Source organism: Mirounga leonina, unplaced genomic scaffold, assembly GCF_011800145.1.
Source record: "Mirounga leonina isolate KUSES-001 unplaced genomic scaffold, KU_Mleo_1.0 Mir_95, whole genome shotgun sequence".
NCBI classification, from domain to species: domain Eukaryota; kingdom Metazoa; phylum Chordata; class Mammalia; order Carnivora; family Phocidae; genus Mirounga; species Mirounga leonina.
The window spans coordinates 18927390-18943509 of record NW_023270865.1 but is presented as its reverse complement, the minus strand read 5'-3'; the positions used below and the strand labels follow the sequence as shown (position 1 = coordinate 18943509).

Sequence of the window (16120 nt, the reverse complement as noted above, 5' to 3'; positions counted from 1 at the left end):
TAAACACCCTTTGAAGCTCTTAGTGAAAGTAATTTCAGTTTTTTTGACAAACTAGGATATCTGTGTTCAATAGACTACTCTTGGAAATGAATTAGGAAATGTAAATGAATAGCTCTTTCATACATTTAAAATATAGAAATGCAGTCTATTAACTTTGAAATTAACCAAATGAATCTCCCTAAATAGGTTTATGAACATAAACATAATTCCAGAGAAAGCATTATCAAATTATATATGTTGGGCACTGAATAAATACTTCTTGAACAAATTAATTACTGAAGTTGCCATATAATTAAAATAATTATGAATGTGTATATTTTATGTATACAACATATGTATCTTTATAATATAGCTGTTTGAATTACTTAACAGAGAATTGAATCTATACCATTTTGATGAATGGGCTCAATCTTCATCATGACTTTTCTGGAAAGTATGAGACACCTTGAAAACACTTTTATTAATGTTTCAGGGATAAATAAATATATGTATGTTCATGTATGTACACACACATTCACAACTCACCTACCATATGTGTGTGTGAGTGTGTGTGTGTGTATGTGTCCCTTCCAACAAATTACTGTGGAAGAAAATGGATATATATATATATATATATATATATATATATATATATATATATAAAATTTAGGCTTATTATAATACAAACCAATGGAAAATGATTGCTTTCCTGTCTAAGTCTCAGAAGGTACTAAAAATTAACACAGATAATGCCTACTCTCCTCAAAAAGAAATACACTTTGCAATGGAGATAAACCCTGCACCAACCACGAAATAAAATGAAGTGATAAATAATTTTGGATCCTTGACCAGAACTATAATGACAAGTTTAAAGCGACAGATTTTCAGAATCTAAGCATGTGTCTAAAAATACATGCAATCTCAAAAATGTCCAAGCTAAAAATAAAAAGTGGGAGAACAAATTCCTGGAGACAACACTCAGTGAAATCTATGTGACAGTAAAATTAATGAAACAATAAAACATTTTGTTTTTTTGTTCTTGCTTGGTCTGTTAAAAGAAGATCCATGATATGGAAACCTTTCACCAGAACCTGATAATCCCTAATACCAGGAACATTTTCTATTTAATTTTTTTTTTTTTTTTTTTTTTTGAGAGAGAGAATGAGATAGAGCATGAGAGGGGGGAGGGTCAGAGGGAGAAGCAGACTCCCTGCTGAGCAGAGAGCCTGATGCGGGACTCTATTCAGGGACTCCAGGATCATGACCTGAGCCGAAGGCAGTCGCTTAACCAACTGAGCCACCCAGGCGTCCCCTATTTAATTTTTAAAAAATATTTTGCCTCAAAGTATTAAGTTTATAGATATTTAAAAAAAAAAAAAAAAGGAAAACAAGCTACCTCTTCCATTCTTCCTCACCTGTAGATCTAATCCTTACAGAAAACAACTTTAAACTTGTTTTTTGTTCATCTAGGTTAAGCTGCAATTCCTTAAGCAATATCTTATTATTTGATGAAATATTTTTATATATTACCTTTGACTTCCTTTTACTATTGATAAAAATGAAGCTCAGTAACATTTCAACCTATTCTCCCCAGATGTAATTATATCAGTGTTTTGTTTTGTTTTGTTTTTTTCTTCCCCATTTCTCTATCGGTTATCTTAGCAAATTTAAATAATATGTGATTAAATTTCTTTTATATCCACCATGCTCAGTCTCTCTTTCTCTGTCCCAGCAGCATTTTCATAGAAGGACTAGATATATAGAGATTTTTTAATTGTCTAAAAAAAAAAACTAGCAATTTTCAAAATGAGCTTATCAAAAAAAAAGTATGCAAAAAATACCATATTATTAACTATGTAAAATTTTGATCTTTTGTGCCAAAATGTTTGCTGGAGCATGTCCTGGCTTTCAGGTGTCTCAGAGACAAACCCAGACATTTGATTTCCCCATGCAATAATTTCAACTGTTGAATATTAGAGATCCTCTTCAGCAGAGTTGTATTTTTCCAAGATATTATAGCTTTGTGCTTTTAATGTGCTGTGTGCACAGCTGCTCAGTATTTGTCAGTGAGCAGCCCTATAACATTCAGCTTCATTTTGCCAGCCTTCAGGGTTACACACCTAGAGCCCTCAGTAGTCCCATTCCCACATGGGTGGCTAATCTCTATAGTTTAGGAAATCCTGCCATCCCAGACTTACCCTCTTCGCTTCTGTAATTTGGATACAAAGCTGTCTAGATCTCATGTATTCCCATATCTCTATTTAGCCCCTTATTTTCCTGGAATACATTCTTAATTAGGTACTTTAAAAAGGCCCAAAGGGAGAGAAATTTGCTGAGTCTAAAACTACCTTTATTCGGTTATCACACTTGATTAATATGCTGGAGAGGTCCAAAATAATTCTATCATCGAATTTTGATGACATTGCTCAATACTTTTCTAGCATCAGGGGTTACCTTGAAAGGTCCATTGACATTTTAATCTATATCTTTTTTTTTTTTCTCAACTTCATAGTTAAATATTTGTTTTCAGTTGCGTGTATTGTCTTCCATTTATCCTCTAGCTCACAAATTCCCTCCTTGGATGATCATAATCTTCAGTTTAGCCCATCCATTATTTTTTAACTTCAACTATTATATTGTAAATATCTATTTATTGTATTTGGCTTTATATCAAAAAACCCCAGCCATTTTTTATATTCTCTGGTGAGATTTTATGACCGCTTTTACTTCTTAAGGCACACTGAATATATTTGAAAATGTTTTTTTATGTGATGACTCCACATTAATTGTTTTGTTGATCTGATTTAGCTGTAGGATTTTATTTGTTTCATTTTTTTGCTTTTGGAATTTTTTATTGTTGTTGCTTTTTAGTGCTTTGCTTTTGTGTTCCTGTGATACTCATGTTTCTTTGTGTTGTTATATATATATAATTGTTACTAGATATCATAATATTATATTAATTTATAATTAATTTATATTAATATCATATAACATATTATACAGCCTAATATATAATTAATATTTATAATATATTATATAATTATATAGATAATATATGAATCCCAAATATATATTTAAATATATGATATAATGATATAATATATTAATGTATATTATTATAATAATATGTAATATATATAATATATAATATGTAAATCTGGAATATATATTTGAAATCTGTGAGGTTTTTGTTGAATCCTAAATGGAAGATGCCTGCATCTGTTAAGTGCTAGGAACACTACCAACACTTTTAAGTGATGCTTGACTTGACAATTATTTGTGGTGTAAGTGGGTTTGCTTGTTTGCTTTAACTTTTCACATAGTATATAATAATTACAAGAGAATATATGTAGTACCACTTTAAATCATTATGAGGACTTTAAAAATAGATTGCATTAACATGTATGCTCCTCAAATTTAATGTTATTTGATATATATATTTATGTATATATAGAGATTATTTATAAATATACATATAGCATTTACATATCACTAAAACATATTCTTGCGTTCTTATTGTTTATGGTTTGTGAAAATAATATCACACTGTATATAATTTTCTGATATATGCCTATTTCCACTTATTATTATGTATCTAAGTTTCATCCATATTTTTCCCACATAACTATAGCTCACAGTTTTCACTTTTGAATTATGTAGGAATGTGTGTTATGTAAAAAGTTTATTTACCTATTCTCATGCTGTCTGACATTTGGGTTCTCTCTCTCTCTCTTTTTTTTTTTTTCATTTTACAAATAGTAATTCCATATGGCATTTCTGCAACTATTCTCATACGTATTGCTGGATTTTATTTATGCTACTATTTAACTTCACATTATATAATCCCATATTGTTTCCTGTTATGGGTTGAATTGCGTCCCCTAAAAAATATTTTTCCTCTTTTTTTAAGATTTGTTTATTTATTTTAGAACGAGAAAGAGAGAGAGACCTCAAGTGAGGGAGAGACAGAGGAAGAGGGGGAGAGAGAGAAACTCTCAAGCAGACTCTCTGCTGAGTGTGGAGCCTGATGCAGGACACAGGGCAGGATCTCACGACCCTGAGATCATGACCTGAGCTGAAACCAGGAGTCAGACGCTCCACCAACTATGCCACCCAGGTGCCCCTAAAAAGTATATTTTTAACTATTAAACCTCAGTACATCAAAATGTGCCCTTATATAAAAATAGGGTCTTTATAGAGGTAACCAATTTAAAAGGAGGTCTTTAGGGTTAGGGCTTAATCCAATAAGACTGGTGTCCTTATAAAAAGGGGTAATTTGGACATAGAGACATTCACACAGGGGAGACACAGGAAGAAGATGGCCATGTAACTGGACTGATGAGCTTATAAGTCAATGAACACCAAGGATTGTTGGCAACCACCAGACGCTAGAAGAGGGAAAGAAGGATTCTTCCCTATAGCCATGATGGAAAGCATGGCCCTGCCAGATACCTAGATCTCAGACTTCTAGGCTCTAGAACTGTAAGACAAATTCCTATTGTTGTTGTTTTTTTTAAATTTTATTGTTATGTTAATCACCATACATTACATCATTAGTTTTTGATGGCTTTAAGCCACCCAGTTTTTTGTACTTTGTTAAAGCAGCCCTAGCTAATTAATACATTTCCCAAAGTCATTGTGCCAAATTTAACACCCATCAACTCTGCATAATAGTCCCCATTATATCACATACTTTTTTTTTTTAGGTGTTTTTTTTTTTTAAAGATTTTATTTATTTATTCATGAGAGAGAGAGAGAGAGAGAGGCAGAGGCAGAGGGAGAAGCAGGCTCCCCGCGGAGCAGGGAGCCCGATGCAGGACTCGATCCCAGGACCCTGGGATTGTGACCTGAGCTGAAGGCAGACGCTTAAGCGACTGAGCCACCCAGGCGTCCCTATCACATACTTTTAATACTTAGTTTTGTCAGCTTTAATTTTTGTCAGTTTAGTAGGTATAAAATGGTATCACATCATGGCCTTAATTTGCATTTGCTTGATTAAAATCCAGTATACTTTTGTTTGTCTTTCTTGTTTCCTCTACTATAAACTGTTCATTGTTCATATCCTTGACTAATTTTTCCAGTGGCTTATCTGTCTTTTCTTATGGATCTTTAGAGATACTATGTTTGTCGATATGAAATTATTCTCTTTATTTGTAACATGTGTCACTTTTTCTATATTGTCTTTTATTTATAGAATTGGAGCATAGATTGATTTATCAACCTTTTATTTTATGCTTTGTTAGTCATTTGTCTTATTTTAGATTTCTTTCCCTTACTAAAGATTGCTAAATTATTGGCCTACATTTATTTGTAAATTAAAGTTCTAGAAACTGTGTGTGTGTATGTGTGTGTGTGTGAGAGTTGAGGATTGTTGTAGATAACCAAAAAGATACTGGCTTAGAATTTTTAACTAAAGTTTTGCATATGTGAAGGAAATTAAAGAGCAACCTTTGCAGGATAAAGTTGGAAATTAACACAGCTCTGTGTCATCACTCTCCCATGTAGGTTAAATCTGTCTTTAGCAATAAAATAATTTGATTAATATACAGATATGACTTAATATTTTGTAGTTCAAGAATTATGCTGAAACATAAAGGAAAAAGAGGAAACTTACAATATTAATTCGAAGAAGTAATCTTATCATAATCAAGGCATAGAAACCTGCAAACTTCTGGAAGGGCTGAATTAATTTTCATTAGTAAATTTCAAAAGCTTATTTGTAAAGATTGTTGTTAAAATGTTCCATTAAAATATTTTTTTTTAAAGATTTTATTTATTTATTTGAGACAGAGAGAATGAGAGAAAGAGAGCACATGAGAGGGGGGAGGGTCAGAGGGAGAAGCAGACTCCCCGCCGAGCAGGGAGCCCGATGCGGGACTCGATCCTGGGACTCCGGGATCATGACCTGAGCCGAAGGCAGTCACTCAACCAACTGAGCCACCCAGGCGCCCTGTTCCATTAAAATATTAAAGGACTATTTGTTTGCTAAGAATATGTATATTCATATAAGTACATATGAATATATATATCTATATGTATGTGTTTGTGTATCCATATGTGTGTGTGTGTGTGTGTGTGTATCTCAACAGGCATTTGAGGCATTTGGTATGTTGTCCTATATCTTATGGCACCTAACTCCATCATTTTCCTTCCTTTGTGTCTTTATGAGCCAGGTATTTACGACTGTATTTTCATGGAGCTATAATGTCTTTTGTCTTAATGTCTCTCTCCCTTTTGTAAAAAGCACTTTAAAAACAAAGGTGTGGCAAGTGGTAGTGAAGAAGGGTCCTCCCAGGTGGCATAATTTCAGTGGTTTTCTCATCCAGACACAGACTCTCCCGGAAGTCACTGTAGACTGCCTGATGATCCTCTACCATTGTGTTGATGGAAGCCATAGTTTCAGCTCTCTCCCCTAGCTCTTACATCTGTAAAAACATTCTTTAGGTTCATTTGAACCCATAGTATGAGTGTAAAATGTCGTGAGGGGTGGTTTGTGTCTAGACCATGTTTCCATGAAAAACACGAGTCCTACTTTATTGTGGAGACTAGTTGCTGCTGTAGAATTAGTCTGTGGATGATTTGGAGGTTGATATATGTCCTCCTTTCTTCAAGAGGCCATAAAAATAATGATCAATGTTATGGAAATAGTAAATATCCTCAGGTCAAAAGGTGACTTCAGTTTTCTAATTACTTTTGTAGTTTCTCATTTTCCATCAATTTGGGGCTTGTACTTTTTTAAATACCTTTGAATGTATATTTCTAGCTCAATTTATGATCCACAGTTATTGTTTTTCAGTTGAACTGAGTTATCTAGCTTGCTTTGCCAGAAGCCTGATTTAATGTTTTTTAATCAACTCATTACTATATTATTGTTGATTAAATTTTCAAAATGATGGACAGTAGTAACAAGTTGATTTTTGTGTTTTTCTATGATCCCATTAATCTGATATCTCAATTTTTTTTATTTATTTATTTGAGACAGAGAGAATGAGAGACAGAGAGCATGAGAGGGAGGAGGATCAGAGGGAGAAGCAGACTCCCTGCCGAGCAGGAAGCCCGATGCGGGACTCGATCCTGGGACTCCAGGATCATGACCTGAGCCGAAGGCAGTCGCTTAACCAACTGAGCCACCCAGGCGCCCAGGAAATCCTGATCTTAACTTTCCTTTCCATTCCTCCAATTTAGAACAGCAAATCTCCAAGAAAATTTAGTTTATAATAAAGAAAACACTTGTGACCAGCATTTGGGCATTAGGGTTGTGTTTCATGCTAGTGGAATAAAATTCTAGACCTTTTCAGAGACAGCGATTAAAATAAAAATGTACAGCTAGTTTCTAAGTGTGAATTTATAAAATCAGTTTTAATATTATAGTAATATTATAATAACATTATGAAATAATTTTTCTATTACAGTACAGGATTTTCCCTTATGCCATAAAAACTTAAACATTAATATTATAAATCATAGCATCTAAATTCCTTTTGAAGGATACAGATATTTTATCTTCAAAACAAAGATCAATCAACAAGTTGAAAGACAATAACTTACTGTTATATCTATGTTTATGTCAAAGATATCTTTAGATTTCTTATTTCAAATATGAATAGTTACCTTCCTTCTGGCTTTTTGACACATTTGCACATTATGAAGCTAGACTTATTCCATTTAAGTTTTGAATACTACATTATATTCGAAATTATGGTTCTATCTCTATTAAAAGGAACTAGGACTTTGAGATACAGCCAATTTTAGGGCTTGGTCACAGAAAATATAAGATGAACCTGTAACATTTTGTGATGCCAGATATTAAGGAAGTACTCAAAAAAAAAAAAAAAGTATTGGGGCATCTGGCTGGCTGAGTTGGTAGAGCATTTGACTCTTGATCTTGGAGTTGTGAGTTCGAGCCCTATGTTCGGTGTAGAAATTCATTAAAAAAAAAAAAGTGATGGAAGCATGTTGAAAAGGCATTGTAAACAACCTAAAAGATCACCCACTGACAAAACCTGTAAGAAATTGCACAAAACGATATATAGGACATAGTATAAAATAAAATGTCCTTGAGTCCATACTGATAAAAACATATACTAATATAAATAAATAAATGGGGAGAAAGAGCAGCTTTTCCTTTCAGGAGAATTCCAAGTAGTAAATGTGAAAAGAAGAAACAAAATAGAAAATCATCATTAGAAAACCACAGTATTAATTATTAAGATCACTGATCAGTACTAAAATTCATGGGCAGATTTTTGAGGAGAAACAGAATATTTGCATAATCTTAAAGTATATCTCCCAAGATATGCATTAATTATTTTAAAAATTCCTTATTAATAATGGAGGAAACTGACAGAAATACCTTCTTAACCAAGTGATCAAGACATCATATGGTCTCTGGTATATGATACACTGAGAACAGATCACTTCTGTGTACTGTTGACAAAAATATAAAACCTCCTTCTAATCATGAGAAAATATAAAACAGACCCAGACTGAAAGACATTTTACAGAGTAACTGACTAGTATTCCTTAAAGGAAGATAAGGAAAGACTGAAAAATTCTCACAGATTGGAGGGAGTAAAAGCATGACAACCAAATGCAAAGTAGGATCTCTGAAAAGGCTTCTTTCCTTCCTTCCTTCCTTCCTTCCTTCCTTCCTTCCTTCCTTCCTTCCTTCCTTCCTTCCTTCCTTCCTTCCGCCTTTATTTTTTGAGGGGGTTGGGGAGGGGGAGAGAGAGAGAGAGAAAGAATCTCAAGCAGACTCCACACTGAGCACAGATCCAAACGGGATTGACCTCCTGACCATGAGATCATGACCTGAGCCTAAATCAAGAGTCAGACACTCAACGACTGAGCCACCGAGGCACCCCTCTCTGAAAAAGCTTTGGAAAAGCTGGTGAAATCCAAATTGGAATTAGTTAATAGTAAAGTGATTAAAATACCATTTCCCAAAACTAAACTTAATGTAAATGATGGTGAACCAAAAATTAAAAATGAACTTGCTAAATGTTATACAGTTAGGTGTGGTGGATCTTGAATTTTAGTCCACTCTATATAACCACTGGACTCTTGTCTGGTTTTGGTATCAGGGTTTTACTGATCTCATAATGAGCTGGGAAAGAGTCCTCATTTTTCTTTTCTCCAGAAGACTTTACATAAGAAGAGAAAATAAGGAATTTTCTGCTTCACGAATGTTCCTTAAAAATATTTGAGCTGCTAAGGGCACCTGGGTGACTCAGTCAGTTAATCGCCTAGCTTTGCCTCAGGTCATGATCCCAGGGTCCTGGGATCTAGTGCTGCATCGGGCTCCATGCTCAGCGGGGAATCTGCTTCTCCCTCTGCTCCCCCCCCTCATGTGCACACTCTCTCTCTCTCTCTCTCAAAAATAAGTAAGTAAAATCTTTAAAAAATATTTGAGCTGCTAGTATTTAAGAGGCTAGATCATTTTAAATCATATATCATATATTAAATGATATTTAATCATGTATTAAATCATATTTTAAATCATACTTTATTTCCTCTTTAGTACCTTTGGTATATTTTTAATTATCTTTAGGAATTTACCAGTCTAGCTAACTAGTTAATTTTATTGACATATAAGTGATACTCTCTAATCTTTTAAATCACTACATTTTCTGTAGTTGTATTTCTTTAAAATAATTCCTAATACTTTTTGCCCTTTCTCCCCTTTTCATGAACCATTTTGTCATATATATTTATTTTGTGAGTCCTTTAAAAAAACTCACTTTTGGCATTTTTATTCTCTTGTTCCTATATTTGTTTTCAACTTGATTACTTTCTGCTTTTATCTTAATTATTTCCTTCTTTTTCTTTGATGGTTATTATGTCTTTCTTTTCTAGGTTATTTTTTTTTAAATATTTTATTTATTTATTTGAGAGAGAGAATGAGAGACAGAGAGCATGAGAGGGGGGAGGGTCAGAGGGAGAAGCAGACTCCCTGCCGAGCAGGGAGCCCGATGCGGGACTCGATCCCGGGACTCCAGGATCATGACCTGAGCCGAAGGCAGTCGCTTAACCAACTGAGCCACCCAGGTGCCCTTCTAGGTTCTTTTAATGCTTAACTTATTATTTTCAGCTTGTCTTTTCTTTGTATAAAAACACATAAAGTTGTAAATTACCTTCTCTAAGTAGAATTGTTTTCTCTGCCCCATGTTTTAATTTCTTTTCATGGATTTTTCGATTATTTTTAGGTCTCTATTTTTGTATATTATTTGAAACATCAGTTACATAGGAATTACTTCTAATTTTCTTTTAACTTTTCAAGAATATGAGTATTTTGGAGTGATCTTTTTCATACTAACTTCTGCCTTAATTGTAGCATGGTCAGAGAATTTAGTTGATGTTGATTTGTTAAAATTTATTCAAACATGTCTAATAATTTAATTTTTGATCAAATGGTTCATGGGATTCAATGGTTCATGCCCGCTTCAAAAAAATCTGTATTCTCTAGATTGTGCAGATTTCATATCAAATCATTCATATTATTTTTAAATATTACATATTCTTGGTCTAGTTAAATAATCATTAATTAAAAAAAGCATTATTATGGCTATATTTCACATATGCTCTAGATCTGAGAATAGATAATCGTGGTATTGAAGATTTTAACAGAAAGCAACTTTTATAGATGTTATAAAGTAAATAATGAAATTTTAAAAATCTATCCTAATATCAATAATAAGTGCTTTCAGTAGAGCAGTGATATTATTTTTGTATTTTAGAAAAGCTATTTCTGATACAGTATAATATATCAATTTATCAAGGTGCTGCTTCTATAAAATTTAATTTTTTAGAGAATCTTCTTGCTGTAAATAGGTTGAGTTGGTGATGTTCTGTGATAGAAGTATTGTGAAACAGATATTTTCAAAAGGAAGAGTCAGAGGTTGCCAGGCAAAGAGTTGTGTGGAAAATCAAACTAAGAAAAGCATACTGGAAAAACCTAAACCTAAAAAAAAAAAAACAAACAGTGTCATAGAGAGTATTAATTAAGAGAAAGGATGACAAGACAGAGAAGCCAATTTATGGAGAAGCAGCTTATGTATGCTTTATTTTAAGTATAATGGGACCAATCAAAGAAATTTGAAGCTCTGAATAATTATCCATAAGAGCATTGTTTTCAAAAAGATACTATGGCTGCAGTGTATAATGAGATTATCTGAGATTTGACTGGATTTAGTTAAGTATAGTTGCTGGTAGACAAATTAGAAAGTTTCTCATTTATCCAATACACAAATCAGTATATGGTGGCTACTACATTCAAAGAAACAGAATGAGAAAACAATGGCGGAAAAATACAAAGTTCCTGTTTCACATTACATCTTCATGGTACATATGGATAAATAAGTAAATAATATAATGAATAGCTATTGCTAGTAATATGAAGAATGACTGGGAGTGGTATTTTCAATAAGGTTATTTTCAGTAAGGCTATTGATGAAAGCTTCTGAGAAGGTCACAACTGAGCAGTCATCTGAAGAAAGTGAGTGAAAGCCATCTGAATATTCAGGGACAGGGATTTCTAGAAGAAACAGCAAAGGTAGAGAGCCAACAGGACAGTAGCCAAGGAATGAGTCGAGAGTTGCTCTCAATAGTGTGTAACCAAAAATAGATGGAGAGGAAAGTGTAAAAACAAACAAACAAAAAGAACAGGCTCGCGATTCCCTGGGGTGTAGTGGAAGCCGAGTCTTACTGATGTCTCCTAGGAAACGACTTCCCAAACTGAGCAGATAGAGGTACCTGTGTTAGGTTGTTAGGGCTGCCATAATTGGGTGGCTTAAACAACAGAAGTTTGTTTTCTCACAGATTTGGAAGCTAAAAGTCTAAGATTGAGGTTCAAGATCAGCAGGGTTGGTTTCTTCTGAGGCCTCTGCTTGGCTTCTAGATGGCTGTCTTCTCCCTGGGTCCTCACATGGTCTCCACTCTCTGCCTGTGTCCAGATTTCCTTTTCTTGTAAGGACACCAGCCATATTGGATTAGAGCCCACCCTAATGATCCCGTTTTACCTTAAGTCCCTCAATTACTTCTTAAAGACCCTGTCTCCTAAAGCAGTCACATTCTGTGGTACTGAATGGGGGTTCGGGCATCAATATATGAAATTTGAGGAGCATAGCCCCCAAACACTTACTGTAACACTGTAACAGTGCCATTTTCTCAGATTCAGTAAATTGCATTGTGATTACAAGAGGATAGTGGGGGGAGAATCTTATGTGAGGGGAAATGTCATGTGAGAAACAGAGAGAGAGATTTAGGAAATTGAACTTCGACAAGAAAACTTTGGAAAGTCCAGTTTGGTGCAAATCTTTCATAGAAGTGACTAAAGGAAAATACACTGGGAAAGATATACTCAGGCAAGAATATGATTAGCTAAGAGGTCTGGGCTTTATTGAGTATTTTAAGGAGAATTACTTAGGGTTTATGAGCATGAAGAGGCTATAATCAGAAGTGTGCTTCCGGTCGATTAATCTGTCAGTAATACGTAGTTTATGATCAGGAGCTAGAACATAAATCTCATTAGCAGTAGAGATTGTTCCCACTGAAAGCTCATCTAGGTGCACTAGGAGCTTAGCTAAAGTCTTGTTTTGCTGTGGAATAGAGAGGAGTTTGTCAGAATTGAGTGTTTTCACAGTGGCACTCTGAAGGGCCTCTTTGTATTTCTCCTACAGACTATACTTTGTTTCTCCTGTCACAAAGATAAATAGGATTCCTCCCCACTACAGCTGATTTCATGGAATTTCGTAATGTTCTGTCCTTTAGCTCAAATAACCTAAGAGTAGTTAATAACTAAATACAGCAAAGGGAAAATAATTAAATATAAATATTCACTATACATTCTGGGATTTGTTGTGATTGCATAAGCAAACACAGGTACCTCTCTGCACTCAAAGCTGATCTCTAGTTATTTGTGCAAATGCAAGAAAAGACAATGTGCTCATTTTCAAACCAGAATTCTTAACACTCTTAGAGATTGGTACTCAGTATTTGTAATATGCACAGACCCAAGCCTCCCAAATGCCACATTTTCCATTCCTAGACCTTAATTTCGGGTTATCCATACCATGTATATTCAACTCATTAATCAGTCAACATTGATGTAGAGCTTAAGATTTATAATGTTTTCTCATACACAATTTACCTTTGAATATTCTATTGAGAAACCTCTCTCTCTCTCTCCCCCTCTTCTATATATTTTGCAGACACCATCCACCTTCGAGTTCTCGAGTCTTCCCCAATTGGCACAGCCATTGGGAGCGTAAAAGCAACGGATGCTGACACAGGGAAAAATGCAGAAGTAGAATACCGAATTATTGATGGTGATGGGACTGATATGTTTGACATCATAACTGAGAAGGACACACAGGAAGGCATCATAACTGTGAAAAAGGTGCACAACATCAGTTTAAATAAGCACCTGCCCATTTAGCAAATAGAGATTTCATTATGTGCTATCCCCTCACGCATTATCCATTAGGAGATGTCACTATCAGTCCAAATGTGATTTATATTGTGCACAAGTATGAGAAACATAAAGCCAAAGTCCTCCTTGAACATTTTGACCAAGTGCTTTTGTTGATTGAAACGTGAAACCTGAGTTCTTACAAAATTTAAAAGGCAAATTAATAGATGTGTGACTCCATTTCTGAGCCTTGTGAATAAAAGCCCCCCGCCCCATAAAAACATTGTTTTCTTAAGAAAAAGCAGTTAATAGCTAATAATGGCAATATATCATCCCAGTTGGAGGCATAAAAAGTAGCATGCCATCTATCCAGATGTATGAAGCAATAATTAGAGCTGCTAATAAAAAGAGATGGCGTATTTTGAAAGATAATTTAATTGTTCACATTTTCCCTTCCGCTATGTAAATTAAACTTTTCTGCTAATATGTGCTCAGTGATACAGTTTAAAGGTAACTAGTTTTTTTATTGTAGAGTCAGTACCACCATTATAAGAAAAAATTAAGGTCCAGTAAAAGTTAAGGTCCCATAAAAGTTAGATCATATTGAAATGTGCTAAAAACTCTATTGCATGAAGTAACCACTGAAACACTGAGTAATCACAAAACTTTCCAGAGTGTCAGTTGCAAAGGCCAAGGTAGGCAACCAAATGTTTTTAAATGGACAGTGACCAGCAAAGGAGGAAGCAGCTTCTTTGTTGTTTTTCATGCCTGGAAAGTAATAGTAATGTAAGTAAAATCTACTGCTTATCAGATTAAAAAAAAAAAAAAAAAAAAGGAAGGTTGAAGGAATCTGAATCAACAATGTCTTTTTCTGTTAACAAAACATACCTTTTAGAGGAGTGAGGGAGAGGAGCTTGATTTTATACTTGTGACAGTTACAACGCATCGATGTTTAAGTTCCATTTTTTTGTTTCATAATGTAACCTAATTACCAAGTTGCTATCAAAGTTTTTGTCTGTTCTCTTTACTCAAGGTTTTCCTTATCTTCAATGTTTCCTACAATGGTTGAAAGTTTTATATTAGTCTTCAAAATTTTATAGTTTATGTAGTACCTTGCCATTAAACTGAATGGAAATAATCACAACATAAATGTAAAAAGATAACTGAATTTTTTGCTTACAAACATTAAGCAGTCGCCAACACCTCAGCCCACACACATGCACACGTAAACACACAGTCTCCCAGCTCATTTTTTATAACGAGTCACCACATTATGAGAAAGGTTTTAATATCCTTTCCAATTTGTCCAAGATTCAAAATCTAATTTTCCTATGTTCTGAAGTATTACTCATTGAATACATAAAAAGTAAAAATTGAACCCTCTCCGATATGTAAAGGTTTTATTACTATTTTTTATTACTTTTAATCATTTACACTGAACAACCTGACAGAACTCAACCAGGCCTTAAAAATCACACTGTGACTTGAAAGGAACATATAATCCAATTTCCCTCACTCTAATTTGGTGATTTGTTTATTTACACAGCCACTTGACTATGAGAGTCGAAGACTTTACACTCTGAAGGTTGAAGCAGAAAATACCCATGTGGATCCACGTTTTTATTACCTGGGACCATTTAAAGATACAACAATTGTAAAAATCTCTGTAGAAGATGTGGATGAACCTCCTATTTTTAGCAGATCCTCTTACCTGTTTGAAGTTCATGAAGATATTGAAGTGGGGACGATCATTGGTACTGTGATGGCAAGGGACCCAGATTCTACTTCTAGCCCCATCAGGTAAGTATGCCTATGTTTCAGATGAAAGAATGGGAATTAAAATAAATATAGAGATCATGAAATTCTATTTATAGCATTTAATACATTAAAATATATGACTCTTTCCATAAGTTGTACATAAATTTGAGGAGCATAGGTGTTTAAAGTAAATTGTCTCTGAATGTTTTGGGGCAAGGCATGCACAGCTTCAACATTTGGTCCAGTTTAAATCATGCCTTTTAGCCTAAAATCTAGCTTGTATCATCTATCTTTTAGGTATTTGTTGTTCTGACCTGGGTACAGATAAAGGACAATGTGTCAGCTGTGCATTTACAATGTAACCGAATCACTTTATTTGTGCTTTCAGTTATTAAATGATATGTTAAGTTGAGAGATGTAACAGTTAAAAGAATATAATTACAGCAATATTACAATGCAGTTATATTACATTTTAGAAACTCTCCTATACTCCTACCATCAAAGAAGGAAGGTTTTTGTTTGTTGTTTTTGTTTTGGCTGTATCAAAAAATATTTAAAAAAATATTAGAACATTCCAGAAAGATCACAGTAATTTCCATTTTTTTTTCTTTTTTTGCTTTGCTTTTTTATGGCAGCCTAAAAATATATGGGATGTAATAAACATGCAAATGAGAAAGACTCAAAAGTTTTTACTGACATTTGGTCTATCATTTTAAAGAAATACAGATATCTGTATATAATATTGACCATCAAAATGACTGTTCATTTTAAACTGTTAGTACACCATGTGTTTTGGATTTCATTCGTTTCCCTATTCTCTACAGGTTAATTTTGTCTTCCCCTTGTTCCACATGGACCAGTCAAGTAAGGGTTTAAATGATGGTTAACAATTTCCAAGCACACTTTTTTTCTGATTCCCAAGAATACAACAGCAGAATGTAGAGAATCTCTAATTTTGTATGCCATGCGACTCTA

General features: G+C 34.0%; 1 protein-coding gene across 2 annotated transcripts in view; it reads left to right on the top strand.

Moving 5' to 3' along the window:
* Positions 1–16120, top strand: part of LOC118006303 (cadherin-10) — a 113458-nt gene that overhangs the window by 73369 nt on the left and 23969 nt on the right. For both annotated transcript variants that reach the window (XM_034998932.1, XM_034998931.1), the window contains exons 5-6: positions 13188–13375; positions 14934–15187. In XM_034998932.1, the coding sequence (XP_034854823.1) occupies positions 13188–13375; positions 14934–15187 (442 nt within the window). The remainder of the gene's footprint in view (positions 1–13187; positions 13376–14933; positions 15188–16120) is intronic.